The sequence below is a fragment of the Pteropus medius genome, unplaced genomic scaffold (genome assembly GCF_902729225.1).
Source record: "Pteropus medius unplaced genomic scaffold, Ma_sr-lr_union100, whole genome shotgun sequence".
NCBI classification, from domain to species: domain Eukaryota; kingdom Metazoa; phylum Chordata; class Mammalia; order Chiroptera; family Pteropodidae; genus Pteropus; species Pteropus medius.
This window is the reverse complement of record NW_024351543.1, coordinates 603,876-618,623: the sequence shown is the minus strand read 5'-3', so window position 1 is coordinate 618,623 and position 14,748 is coordinate 603,876. Positions and strand designations below refer to the sequence as shown.

The window sequence follows — 14,748 nt, the reverse complement described above, 5'->3', positions numbered from 1 at the left end:
CAGTCCCAGACTGTACTGGGTAAACCAAGCTGTCTGCCAAACCAGCTATACACTTAACTCTGAGCTTGTCATATGACAATGAATAAGACAGATATGAACCATATCCTCAAGGTGTCTGTAGTCAAGGAAGGAGGAAAAAATAAAACAAGGAATTGTAAGTATAATGAGTATTATCAAGGAGAAGTGTTAGATGTTACAGGAAGGTGAAAGATTGGACTAACTTCAGTTTTATTAATGAGTTTCTGTTAGAACTAGAGGTAGGAAAGAGCCAGGCAAAAAGATCCTGTATGAAGATGTAGTATGGGGGAAAAAAATTAAAAATTAAAAAAGAAGGAAAAAGCAGAACATTTAAGAACAGGGAGGATATAATAAGATGAAGCTGGAGTGATGGGCCAGGGGCAGATCATGTGGTCCCTATACAAAATTTTAGATTTTTATTTCAAGAGAATTAGTATTAAGCAGGAAGCTAATATTAGCAGATATACATTTAAAAATGATAAATCTGGCTGTAGTACCATTCAGAGGTCAAAAAACTGTTTCTCTAAAAGGCTATACAGTAAATATTTTAGGCTTTGTGGGCCATTCAGTCCCTGTTGCAAATACTCAGCTCCACTGTAACACCACAAAAGCAACCACAGACAATAAACGAATGAGAGTGGATGTTTCAATAAATTTTATTAGTGGACACTGAAATTTATTTTCATTCTTTTTCAAGTTTATTGGGGTTAGTGGACACTGAAATCTAAATTTCATATAATTGTGTCATGAGATATTATCCTTCTAATTAAAAAAATTTTTTAAATGTAAAACCATTCCTACTTTGCGAACCATACAAAAACAGGTAGTAAGGCTTTTTGCCTCTAGTATAGAATTTGGAAGTGAGGAGGAGCTTAAACTAAACAAAATAGGTGAGGGGGTGGTGGGACAAGGCCTAGAGACTTCTCTTAAACCATGGTTGCACAGTTCTCTTTACAAAAAACAAAAAACATCAATTGTTTATATCAAAGAATGGAGGTGCTACTGTCCTCTGGCCTCACAAATCCTACATACTCAATGTTTAGAAAAAGGGTGCTATACTCAAAGTTTGTAAACTAAGCTAAAGTGCTATAACTTACTGCATGAATGACCATACTGACAATTTAAACACATGTCTAAACACTGAGGACTTACATTAAGCTAAGTCAAATATCTGAAATAACCTGTACTTTCTGTAGCAATGCATCAGAGGAACCTAATGAATGAAAAACATGTACTTTTAAAAGCATTCTTTCTCAAAGGCACCATGTTTGCCTCCAGCAATTTTCTCCTATTGTGGATTTATTTTATTAGAGGAATAAAGCACACACATACACACATGATTTTAAAATCATTTTGCTGTATTTACCTCAATTAAATAATCTTATTTTCTAGATGAATTTGCTTTGTTTTTAAGGCTGTCTCATGTAAGAAGTAAGCAAAGACCTATTTACTTTTACACTCAGATTCCCTAATTACAAGTAAATATTAATATTACTCTGAACTTAAATTTTCTAAAAATATTTTGAATATATATAAACCATATTATTGAAATTACTTACATTGTTTTATAGAATTTTGTAGTTATGCTATGTACTCTATGGATTTTGTTTTCTTTTTTAAAAATAGCATTACAAAAGATCAAGACATCTAAGCAACGTGGCTTTATCACTTTAAAAACTAGAAGGCAACCGAGGCTTATAAAATTACAGACAACACTAAAACTATACCAAGCACCTAGCACCTAATATCTCATGAGTGGGAGTTGCTATTACTATTATAGAAATTAGTATGTTCAAAAAAAAATTGTTCTTCAAGGATCACTAGGAGCATACAGGAAGGGTAGTTTTTTTGTTTTGCTTTGTTTTCTAATTCCTTTTCTGAGTGAATTCTACAATGTTTAAAATTCCAGTTAGGGCAGTTTTAAAACTGAGGTCTCACCTCCAACTTTCGCTGAGTTATATATAGTACTTAATACATAGTTTATACTTAAACATTGATTTTTGTCTTAGTGTAAAGCAGAAATGGTCATCATTCTGTTTACTAAAATGAGAGCATAGTGTCCCCTTAAAGAGTTGCACATTCAATGTTAAAGAAAACCAAATGACCCAAAGATTTGAAAGGTATAACTACAGTAAAGATGGTGATACTCCTGTGTACACATTAAGAACACAGGCTGGACATCAGGATCTTTTCAAAGAGGGCTGTAGTTTACTACCAGACAGTAGATGCAGAGTTCCTCTGCCACAGTGGGTGACCTCAGAAGTATTTTGGAAATCCCTTTATTTCTCCCACTTTAAAGAGCTTTTTTCTTTTCACATTAAAGTTCAGATCTCAGTTTCGCCCTGACTCATCTATAAACCTGAACTTTATGATTTCTCTGGAGAAATCTGTTTTTGTAAGGATGTATCCCAACTGCTCACATGTGATAAGCACAAATCTGATTTTGGGAGGACATAGAACCAGTGTATAACCAAATGTAAGTTGCAGTAGCAGTCTTTGGTTCTTTGTGAGAATGAGCAAATGCACCTGGAGGATTTCCAGCCCTGGAAAAACTCGGCATTGGGAGTGGGGTTAGCCATGACCCTGGGGTTAGCCAGGACCCTAGGGCAACACTGGAGTTTTCAGAGGGCACCAATAGAGCAGCCCACTGTAATTATGACAATGCATCTGAACGAGGCAGACCTGTAGGGGGTTGGGGGGTAGGGGGAAGAGGCTTCCTGCAGTGCGACCTGGAAGGCAGGCATGAAGTCGTGGGGCCTAACACCTTTGTGCAGCGGCTCCAGACTCTCAAGGGTGTTGCTGGTCCCGACACCCACGGGGCCGCAGCACTGAGCATCACCCTAGCCAGGAGCAAGGGCATGGGGCTCTGGATGAGGAAGAGCGTCCAAACGCCAAGAAAGGCTCATAGGGGTGGGGGGAATTTGGACTTGGGGCTCCCCTGCCAGCCCTGTCTATTCCCTTAGGGAGGAAGGAGGGGCTGGGCTTGGCAAACTCCCCACCTCCGCCCACTTCTCTCCTCTCTCTCATCCATCTCTAGACCTCCAGATGACTTCTCCACATCTTCTGCATTCCGGGAAAGTGAAAGCACCCAAGTAAAGGAAAGCCCCTGTCCTTAGCCGCTACTCCAGAGTTCAAAAGCCATTCAACCCGAAGAGGCGTGGGGTCCAAACAGTGTCCACACCAGGGAAGCACTTAGCCGAGGAGAGGGAAGGGAGAGGGGAGGAGGAAAAGTTCCTGCCTGCAGTGTTTAACTCCCAATGCAAAGGAACCTTTCTTGCTGGAAAATCGGGAAAAGGTCTACTCTTCCTCTTAGCCATTTAAAAAAATAATAACAGCTTTACTGAACTATATATAATTCACATACCATAAAATTCACTTTTTAAAAGTGTACAATTCAGAAGTTTTTGGCATATCCAGAGTTGTACAGCTATCACCGCTAAATTTCATCAACCCAAAAGATACCCAAATCCACTAGCAGTCACTCCTCATTCTTACCTCCCCTGGCAACAAATTTACTTTCAATTTCTATGAATTTTCCTATTCTGGACATTTCATAAAAACAGAATCATAGAATATGTGCTCTTTGGGGCTGGCTGTCTTCACATAGCATAATGTTTCAAGGTTCACCTCTGTTATAACATGTATCAGTACTTCGTTCCTTTTTATTGCTCAACAAGATTTCGTTGTATGAATATACATTTTGTTTATACATTTATCAGTTGATGGACATTTGGGATGTTTCCACTTTTTTGGCTATTACGAATAATGCTGTGAACATTCAACTGCATGTTTATGGTGAACAGATGCTTTCAATTCTCTTGCATATATACCTAGAAGTGGAATTATGGAGTCATATAGTAATTTTATGTTTGACATTTTGAGAAACTGTCAAATTGTTTTTCATAGTTTACAAAGTTTCACAATCCCACCAGCAATGTATGAGGGCTCCAGTTTCTCCATATCTCTAACATTTCTTAATGTCTGTCTTTTTATTTTAGCCATTTCAGTGGATGAAAAGTGGAATTTCATTATGATTTTGATTTTTGTTTCCCTAATGGATAATGACATTGAGCATCTTTGCATGAGCTTATTGACCATTTCTTTTTTAAAGAATCTTTTGCCCATTTTATAATGGGTTATTTGTCATTTTCTTATTGAGTTTTAAGAGTTCTTTACATATTCTGAATACAAATATAAGCTGTAAATATTTTCTCCCAATTCATGAGTTGTCTATTCATTTTCTTGATGGACTTCTTCAAGCTCAAAAGTTTAATTCTGATGAAGTCCAATTTGTCTATTTTTGCTTTTGTCACTTGAGCTTTTGGAGTCATAAACAAAAAACCACTGTCTAATACAAACATTACAAAGATGTATACCTACAGTTTCTTCTGAGAGTTTCACACTTTAAGATCTTACATTTAGATCCATGATCAATTTTGAGTAATATTTTGTATATAGTATGAAGTAGGGGTTAAAATTCATTCTTTTGAATATGGATATCTAATAGCTCCAAACCATTTGGTGAAAATATTATTCTTTCCCATTGAAATGTTTTGGCACCCTTGTCAAAAATCAATTTATGGTTGTCAAGTATAAGATTTTATTTTTGAACTCTCAATTCTATTCCATTAATTTATATGTCTAGACTTACACCAGTAAGTCTATGCCTTGATTACTACATCTTTGTAGTAAACACTGAAATCAAGAAATGCAAGTCCTCCAATGTAAGAGACTAAATTATATCCCCCAAAATTCATAACATGGAAACCCAATTGACTATATTTGGAGATGGAGACTTTAACAAAGAAATTAAAGTCAAATGAGGTTGCTGTGGACTGAACCGTACCCACCCCCCACCACTGCCAAGTCTCCTATGTTGATACACTAACTCTCATGTGATGGTATTTGGAGATGGGGCCTTTGGGAGATAATTAGGTTTAGATGAAGTGATGAGGCTTGGGCCCTCATGATAGGATTAGTGCCCTATAAGAAAAGACACCAGGGTTTGTTCTCTCACTCCCTCTCTCTTTCCCTGCCATATCAGGTTACAGCGAGAAGGTGGCCATCTGTTAAGTCAGGAAGTATTCTCACCAGAACTCAACCATGCTGGCATCCTGATCTCAGACTTCCAGCCTCCAGAACTATGACAAAATAATTTCTGATGTTTAAGTCACCCAGTCTATGGCATTTTGTTATAGCAGCCTGAGCTGACTAAGACAGAGGGGATAAGGGTGAGGCCCTAATACCACAGAACTGGTGTTCATATGAAAAGAGGAAGAGACTAGGAGTGTGCATGAACAGAGGAAAAGCCATATAAGGACACAGTAAGAAGGCTGCAAGCCAACGAGAGCAATCTCACCAGAAATTCACCCTGCCAGCACCATACATAATCTTGGACGTCTAGACCCTAAAACTGTGAGAAAATAAATTTCTGTTGTTTAAACCACCCAGTCTGTGGTATTTTGTTATGGCAGACCTAACAGACTAATTCATTCACCTGTATTCTTTTTCAAGATGGCTTTGGCTATTCTGGATACCTTACACTTCTATATGAATTTTAGGATTCACTTGTCAATTTCTGCAAAAATGCCAGCTGGGATTTTGAGAGAGATTGCATTGAATCTGCAAATCAACTTTTGGGAGTACTGCCATCTTAACAATATTAAGTCTTCTGATCTGTGAACATGAGATTGTTTTCATTTACTTAAGCCTCATTAATTTCTTTCAATAATGTTTAGTAACTTTCAGTATACATGTCTTATAATTTTTTTGTTAAAGTTATTCCCAAGTATTTCATTCTTTTGCATGTTGTTGTAAATTGTTCTTTTTTCATTTCTGGATTGTTCATTGTGAGCATATGGAATTATAATTGATTTGTGTGTTTCAATAATATATTCTGCAACCTTACTGAATTTATTAGTTTTAATAGATTTTTATTGGCTTCCTTAGGAATATGTGTGTGTGTGTGTGTGTGTGTATATATCATCTGCCAATGGAGATAATTTTATTTCTTCATTTTTAATCTGGACGTCTTTTACCTTTTTTTCTTGCTTAATTTCCCTAGCTATAACCTTCAATACAATGTTGAATAAACGTGGCAAGAAAGGGCATCCTTGTCTTTTTCCTGACCTTAGAGAGAAAGCATTAGTCTTTCACCATTAAATATGTTAGCTGTGAGTTTTAACAGATCAAAGAAATTCCCATATAGTCCTAGTTTTTGTGTTTTTTAATTAGGTAAGGATGTTAGACTTTGTCAGATGTTTTATCTATATTGATTGAGATGACCATGTAGTTTTTGTTTTCTACTAATATAGTGTATTGCATTGATTTTCATATGTTGATGTAACCTTATATAAATCCCACTTAGTTCAGGTATATATCTTTTTATATGTTGCTGGATTTGGTTTGCTAACATTTTATTGAGGATTTTTGTTTTATATTAATAGATAAAATGAACATAAACATTGGTCTGTAGTTTTCTTGTGATACTCTATGTCTGGTTTTGATAGGAAGGTAATACTGGACTCATAGAGTGAGTTGGAAAGTGTTCCTTCCTCCTCTATTTTTGGAGTACTTTGTGAAGGACTGAAGTTAATTCTATTGTAAACATTTGGCAGAATTCACGTATAAAGCCATTTGGGCTTTGGCTTTTCTTTGTGAGTAGATTTTTTAATACTAATTCAATCTCTTTCGTGTTATTGGTCTATTCAGATTTTCTATTTCTACTTGAGTCAGTTTCAATAGTTTGTGACTTTCTAGGTTTTGGATCATTTCATTTAGGTTAACTAAGTTGTTGGCAAACAGTTGTTCATAACATGGACCTTTTTGATTTTTGTAAGGTCAGTAGTAATGTTACCACTTTCACTTTTGAATTTAATAACTTTAATCTTTTTTTTTCTTGGTCAATTTAGCTAAAGTTTTGTCAATTTTGTTGATCTTTTCAAAGAAGGAACTTTTGGTTCTGTTGATTGTTATTTTTTATTCTCTATTTCATTCATTTCTGTTCTATCTTTATTATTTCCTTGCTTCTATTTGCGTTGAGTTTAATTTGCTCTTCTTTTTCTTTCTTAAGGTAGATAGTTAGGTTATTGATTTGAGATCATTCTTTTTTTAAATGTGTTTATAGTTATAAATCCCCATCTAAGCACTGCATTAGCTACATCTCATGAGTTTTGGTGTATATATGTTTTTGTTTTCATTTAACTCAAAGCATTTTCTAATTTCCTTATGATTTTTTCTTTTCTAGAGTTATTGGTTATTTAGGAATGTTCAGTTTAATGTCCACTTTTTGTGAATTTCCCAAATTTCCTTCTGTTACTGATTTAATTTCATTCCATTGTGGTCAGAAAACATACTGTGTACTATTTCAATCCTTTTGACTCTATTAAGGCTTGTTTTTTGACCTAGCATATCGTCTGTTCTAGAGAATGTTCCATGTGTACCCGAAAAGGATGTATATTCTCTTTTAAGTAGAATGTCCCATAGATGTCTTTTAGTTCTAGTTAGCTTACAGTACTGTTCAAGTCTTCAATTTCCTTGTTTATCTTCTGTCTGGTTTGTTTTATTCATCACCGAAAGCGAGAACTCCAACTATTATTGTTAATTATCTACTTCTCCCTTCAATTCTGCCAGTTTTTGTTTCATGTATTTCAGAGCTCTGTTATTAGGTATATATAAGTTTATAATTGTTATGAATTTCAGATAGATTGATCTTTTTATTATAAAATATTCTTACTTGTCTCTATTAATTTTTGTCTTAAACTCTATTTTGTCTGATATTATTAAAGTTACTTCAGCTCTCTTTTAGTTATTGTTAGCATGGTATATATTTTCCAACCTTTTACATTTCGTCTGTCTGTGTCTTTATATCTAATGTGTCTCTTATAGACAGCACATAGTTGAATCATGTTTTTTTTCCATTCATTCTGCTTGTCTTCTGATTAAAGTGTTTAATCCATTTGTTTAATAATTTAATGTAATGTCTGTAATTTTGCTATTTGTTTTTTATGTGTCTTATGTCTTTTGGCCTCTCTAGTCCATTATTGCCTTCTTATGTGTGAAACAGATAATTCTACTGTACCATTTTATTTCTCTTGATGTTTCTTTTACTATGTTTTTAAAATTATTTTCTTGGTGGTTCCCCTGAGGATTATAATTAACACCTTAACGTGCAACTATGGATTTTGTCTTGCTTCAAGTTTCTCCTTGGAATTTAAATAGTCTAGTCAAAATTAACTCCAGAAAAGTAAAAAAGAGCTTTTCAATTCACAAACATTGTGTTTAAGTACACAGTGGAAAGTTGCTATTATAACAAATATCTGCATCTGGTATGAACACTTACCTTGTCTAATAGTGCATTCTGCCACAATCTAAAGATACTGAGGTAACTTCTATCCCTGGCACCGAAAGATGTAAAGAAAAACTGAAAAAAAACATAATAGGATAATTTTAATGTCATTACAAAAAAGGGAAAAGTACCTGTCACAAAGGTCTGCTGGAACTTGCTGTGGTCAAAGCAAACTTGTAGGTCACCACTCCTACTTGACATACTATTTTTGTTTAACTTTTAGACAAAAAAACAGCTAATTGGTACATGAATAAGGTATCTTTCAAAATTTCATCTTACGGCAAATAAAATTTTATCAACATTTAGTAGGGAAAGGAGCTTGAAATAAGTAGCTGTGTTCATTGTAGTTTAACTATGAAAAATCCATCTAAATAAACTTATAAAAATACTAAAATTTTATTTATTTTAAAGTTTGCAAAGAGATGATTTGGAAGCCACTTGAGACAAGTATAAACAAATAATAAGAAAAAAATACGGTGGATTTCACAGACAGATTTACTTTAAGAATCTTAATTTAAAATTATATCATCTTTCATAGTCTTCTAAAAAATCCAGAAATATCTAACCTGTACTAATTATAAATATAAAACACTCATATTAACACTAAACTTTGTTTTAAATGCTATAGAAGAAAAATAGCATGTTTCAATCTATAATTCTATGTTTGCCTTTAGCCCTATTTCTTCCTCTGCATTTAAGTGATTTTCGCAAAGTCACATTTTAAAATAGGCTTTTATGAGAAAATCTGACAAGTGGCAGCACTAAATACAGTTTCTCACTGTACCATCTCTTCTGATCCTCTAGTTAGTGACTTTTCATGATTGAATGGTTATTTTTAGGAATGAGAAAGCTCAGTTCTATGTATGATTTATTAAATAAAATGTCAAATAATTTTGGGGGTGTTTACATTGTCCATACAAAAATGTTAAAGTGCTATTTTCCAATTAAAAAAATTGAAACCCTGCTGTATAATATTCTCCATTTAGCAAAACTTTTTATAACAAGGCTCTATCTAGGAGCTCTTCCAAATAGGATTACATATGTAATATGTGACCTAATGATCACCAATTACTGTCCTCTATTTCCTTTTCTTAGACCAAATTGTTTTGTTTTTTGGAATGTAATAACTTTACAATCCTGTGTTCAGATATATAGATAAGAAAATTCTCCTAGTCTGTCTCTTTTCACCACATGTTACACTTACTAATTCCCATATCTTAAACTAAATAGCCTGGCATCGACATTATCCACTCTTATAAATAACCAGCACATTCTCAACTACTTTACAGTCCTATTTTTCTGGATAATCTATGTCAATTAGCATTTTATTTTATTCTTTGCTGTATATCCAACATCGAAAATTCATTAATAAATCTTAATTCGATAATAACCTTAATTTGGGAGGAGTTCTAAATAATGATATCTCTAAGTTTCTAGGGCACAAAATATATGCTAGAACCTAAAACAACTTAAAGTACCATGATTAACCCTCCTTGAATTATAGAGTACATGAAAGGGATGAATATTTAGTAGCGTAGGTTTTTTTTCCCATAATGATGGAAAAAGAGAACACTGAATCGATATGGTGAGGTAGTCAGAACCAGGGTCCCTGTAATTAAACTGCCTGAATCCGTGTCCTGGCTCGACCGCTTAGTTCTATGACTTTGGGTCACTTTTCTTTAGTTTCCTTATCTGCAAAATGAGAATAATATAGTAGCAAATTTTTGTGAGAATTAAATGAGAAAATATATGTAAAGAACTTAATATAGTGTCTAGAACAAGGAAGTTCAGCAAACGCTAGCTGTTATCCCTATTAAAATTAAAATGTCTGACGCTGAAATTCCATTTCATAGATGAGAAATATGAGCCACACATGAGCTTAAGAAGGCATGGTCAGGTTGTTCACAGCAGCATTGCTTGTAGTGACAAAACACTGGAAATGAACTAATGGTCAAAGAAAACATGGTAAATCCATTCTATGACACACTAAACAGCACATTAATAAAGAGATAGGTCTATCTATATGTGCTAACCTATGACTACAAGAGATAATGTTTTTTAAAAGAACTGAAGAACAACACATATAAGATACTGTTTACTTTAAAAACAAAGCAAAACTTATGTTTATAAAAACAAATTAAGAAAGTGTGAAAGGTCTGAAAAGGTACATACTAAACTGCTCACAGTGTTTTGTCACTAAAAAAAGCAATGGGATTGAGAATTATAGACATGAAAGGAAGATGTTTAAGAATTGTCTGATGATTTTGTTAAGCAATGCAGTGTATATATGCATTAATTGTAAAATTAAGAATACATTTATTTTTACTCTTCTTCCTTTCCTGAACAGTTCAGCCCTAAAGCTGTTGGTAGAACAGAGAAAAGTAGGCATCCTTTTCTCTGTTAGGTGAGGGTGACACGAGAGCTGCAGTAGCCCAAAGCAGGTGTCAGAACCAGAAAAGAATGAGAAGGCTGTCCACACAGAAAGGTGGCCCCAAGCAGAGTGTCAGAGCCCATGTGGGTAAGAAGGGCCTCCAGATGTGGGAGTGATCTGGGGCACGGTGTGAGAACAAGAACGGCATGAGGGGCATGAGTCAGAGCTCAAGGAGGGTGACCACGTAAAGGGGTAGCTTGGCATGGGTGTCAAAGCCCATGCATGGTAAAGAGTGTGGCCACATACGGGGGCAGTCTACAAAGGCATATCAGAGCCAGAGCAGATGAGGACAACATGGTGTGACAGAGTCTATGAGGTGGTTTTGTGCTGGGGTGTCAGAGCCTGAGCAGGGTGAGGAGGGTGACCACATGCAGTGACCGCCTGGCAGAGAATGTCAGCACAAGCAGCGAATGGAGAGTGTCCCTGTGGAGGGGTGACCTGGCATAGGGTAAAGTGGACATAGGAAAAGTGCTTGCACAGGTGTAGGCCCAAGAAATATAAGGAGAGCTTTTACATAGTGAGAGCATCTATGTTATGGTGGGATGGGCAGCAGCCTAACTTGAAGTGTCAGCAGCCACCAAGTCAGGTGAAAGAGTATCTATGTGGGGTGGGGTGGTGGGGGAGCAGCAGAGGAGATGAATATTGGTTACATACAGGCCAACTGATCAAATAAGATGATATATTAAGGATAATAGAAGCCTTTTTTCTCATGGTCAGGGAAGGCAGTTACAAATATGAAAGGGAGAAAACAAAAATAAACTCTGTGGTGTTAGGTAAAAATTAGAAATTAGAGGTATAGGTGTGAATTCGTGGTTTATGATAGATAGATAGACAGACAGACATTGATGTATAAGTGGGTATATATGTATGTATTTTATGTATATGAGTGTGTAAATATATATACATTATACATAAACTTTTGTTCTGCCCACTTAGAGGTCTTGGGAACAGCAACACTCCAATAGCAATGAACACACTGGCTTCTAAATACCTGTCTCCTCTAAAAGAAACCAGGACTCTTTGGAGAAATTACTGATTTCAAGGCTGAGGCAGGGAAAGCTTGTAATATCTTGTGCCAAAAAACAAAGAAATGCTCAAACAATGCTTAAACAAATGCTTGTAATATCTTGTGCCAAAAAGCAAAGAAATGCTCAAATGCTCAAACAACAATAGTCAAAAGGACACCAGAGCAAGCTTGAGGGGGCTCCCATTTGGGACAATTTGAGCATCAAATTAAATAATGATAGTAATGAATTATAACTTATTGAACAAAGCAAGAAACTATGAGGTCATTCTGATATAAGTAAATAAATAAATGAATAAATTTCAAATTTCATGATGAATAGTATACTACATATTTTAAAGTTGCTTGCCACAAAACATTATTACAAAGGAAAATAGACTAACTTTACAATAAAGTCTGGTAGATACCACCTTAATCGGGTAATCAAAGTGACTATCAGAAGTAATGGCAGAAATTAAAATCATGTGTCATCTGATAGGATGCAATGGAAAGAACAGAGCATCACTTCCATGTTATTTCTGCTAAAACTGCATAACCTAAACTTAATCACAAGGAAATATCAAACAAACACATTTGAGGGATATCCTACAAAATAACTGATCCATGATTTTTAAGTGTCCAGGGCACAAAAGTCAAGGGAAAACTAAGGGACTATTCCAGAGTAAGAAAATTAAAGAGCATGGCAACTAAATGTTATATATATTCCTCAAGTTGGTCTATTTGCTACAAAAGCATATTATTGGGATAACTGGGGAAATTAAAGAAGGTTTGAGGATTCAACAGTGGTAATAATGAATGTTAATTTCTTGATTTTAATAATTATGTTGTGGTTTTGTGGAGAATGTCTTTGTTGGAAATACATGCTAGAATATCTGAGGTGCTGGCTAGGGTGATGAGGCTTCATCAGAGTGACAGCTTACTTTCAAACAGTTCAGAGGGGAAAAGACTTTTGCACTATAGTTGGACATGATGTTTAAGGAAGAGATTTAAAAATAAAACTTAAAATGCATTTGAGAGAAACTATAAGGCTGAAAGTATCATTACAATGATTCAATATCATGATAGCATTTTTCCCCTTCTATCTTTTCTTTTTCCTTTTTTCTTTGTTTTCCTTCCTTCCTTCCTTCTCCTTCCCCTTCATTCTCTTCCACACTTTTCTTCTTTTTCTTTCTTTCTTATTTCTTTTTCTTTCTCACCATTATACCTCTAATGCCACACATAGAGTCCTAATTAGTTTTCCAGGTGGGTATAGTAAGATTCTTTATATATCCCCACTTAGAAATAACTGATATTATAGGTGGATAATTAAAATGATAGCAGTTAAAAATAATTGCCTTCCTAAAAAAATATTATAATGATTATATGTTTACTGTATGCTACCCAAATCTCTGTTCACCAGAACCGTTTGTTTTTATTAACTGCTATTATGCAGATACTATTCAGTAAAAAATCAATTATGCAATTATTAGGGTATTTAGAAATAATAAGGATGTTTTGCTAATGCTTATAATGAAGAAATGAAAAATTGGGGAGAAAGTTCTCTTTAAAGTATAAAAAATGTTAGTAGTCATTTAAAGTTAATCATCAATAAATATTTAAGTATACAGAAATCAAATATTAAATACAATGTATGGCAATTAGATATGCCTAACTCTGAGAAGAATTGCCTATGTTCCCAACACCGATGACTGGTATGAGGCAGGTTTTTTCCATATTGTGTAATAAGGCAAAGAGAGAAAAGTTTTTCACCTTTTCACCCTCTGTAATGATCTGGATAGCATTTGGGATGAGTCGAGCAGTTTTCTCCTTGGTCATGAAGGTTATATTCTTTAAAGCAATAGAAATCTAAACACACAAAAGAATGGAAAATTGCAAAATGGATTTTCCAGAAATACACATAACACAAAGTACCAAGTATTACATCAATCTAATCAGGGCTATTCAGTTGAAAAACCTAAAGGAGTTAATAATAAGCACATGCTTGCAATCTCTGAGAAAAACAGTGTAAGCAGTCAGACATTCTCCCCTTTAGTAATCTCCTCCATCAGCTCCTATCTCTAACATTAGGAGAGAGTGTGAAAAGACATGTGGATGTTCATGTTCCACATTTACACACACACACACACACACACACTTCGGTCTGTCACATAAGACATCATTTTGGCAGTCAAAAAGATGTATATTCAAGCTTTTTTAAATCTGAAATCTCTTTCACCAACTGTATTAAATATGTACGAATGGAGCCTGGTGTATTAAGAAAAATATATTATGCATTTCTATAACACGTAAGTATTTACACATATACAAGTATAGATATATTAAAATATATAAATTTACTTTAGAATTTAAAATACATTGTTTTTAGAAGGACTGTATACATTTCTAACTATGCAATTATTTGTGTCAACAAATCAAATCAAAATATGCTTACTGTAGTTTCCCATCTGAAGATGTTGCTATGGAAACACAGCCAGTTTTCTGAAAGGTATAGTCGTCCCTGAAGCAAAATGTCCCTCTGAAGAGCACAAGCATAATCTACATACACAAAAATAAGAAACGGTTTAGTCACAAAAATCTGGCAACTTAATAAATCTTACACTACTTTAATACATGGAAAGTCATTGCTCCTTGTTCATTAGTTCATTCATTCATTCATTCATTCACTCACTCATTCATATTCTTTGTGCACCATACACTAGGATTACCAATAAAAGACCTTACCCTCATGGAACACAGTCTACAGGAAAAGACATGCAATAAACAAAGACAAAAATAAGTATAATGACAAAAGTGTAGAGAAAGCTATGAGAGAATATAACAAGGCATACATACGTATGGGGGATGGGGCAGGGAGAACATATATCAGGAAAAGTTTTCCAGAAAAAGTAATCATTAAACTGAGATCTAAAGATCAATAAAGGGTCAGCT

At 34.6% G+C, this 14,748-nt stretch overlaps 1 protein-coding gene across 2 annotated transcripts in view; it reads right to left on the bottom strand.

Moving 5' to 3' along the window:
* GRAMD1C (GRAM domain containing 1C) overlaps positions 1–14,748 on the bottom strand; it is a 75,319-nt gene that overhangs the window by 37,760 nt on the left and 22,811 nt on the right. Inside the window, exons 4-6 of one of the 2 annotated variants that reach the window (XM_039843046.1) lie at positions 14,252–14,355; positions 13,570–13,665; positions 8,360–8,440 (exon numbers count right to left, since the gene is read on the bottom strand). In XM_039843046.1, the coding sequence (XP_039698980.1) occupies positions 8,360–8,440; positions 13,570–13,665; positions 14,252–14,355 (281 nt within the window). The remainder of the gene's footprint in view (positions 1–8,359; positions 8,441–13,569; positions 13,666–14,251; positions 14,356–14,748) is intronic. The other variant, XM_039843045.1, reaches the window with a different exon arrangement.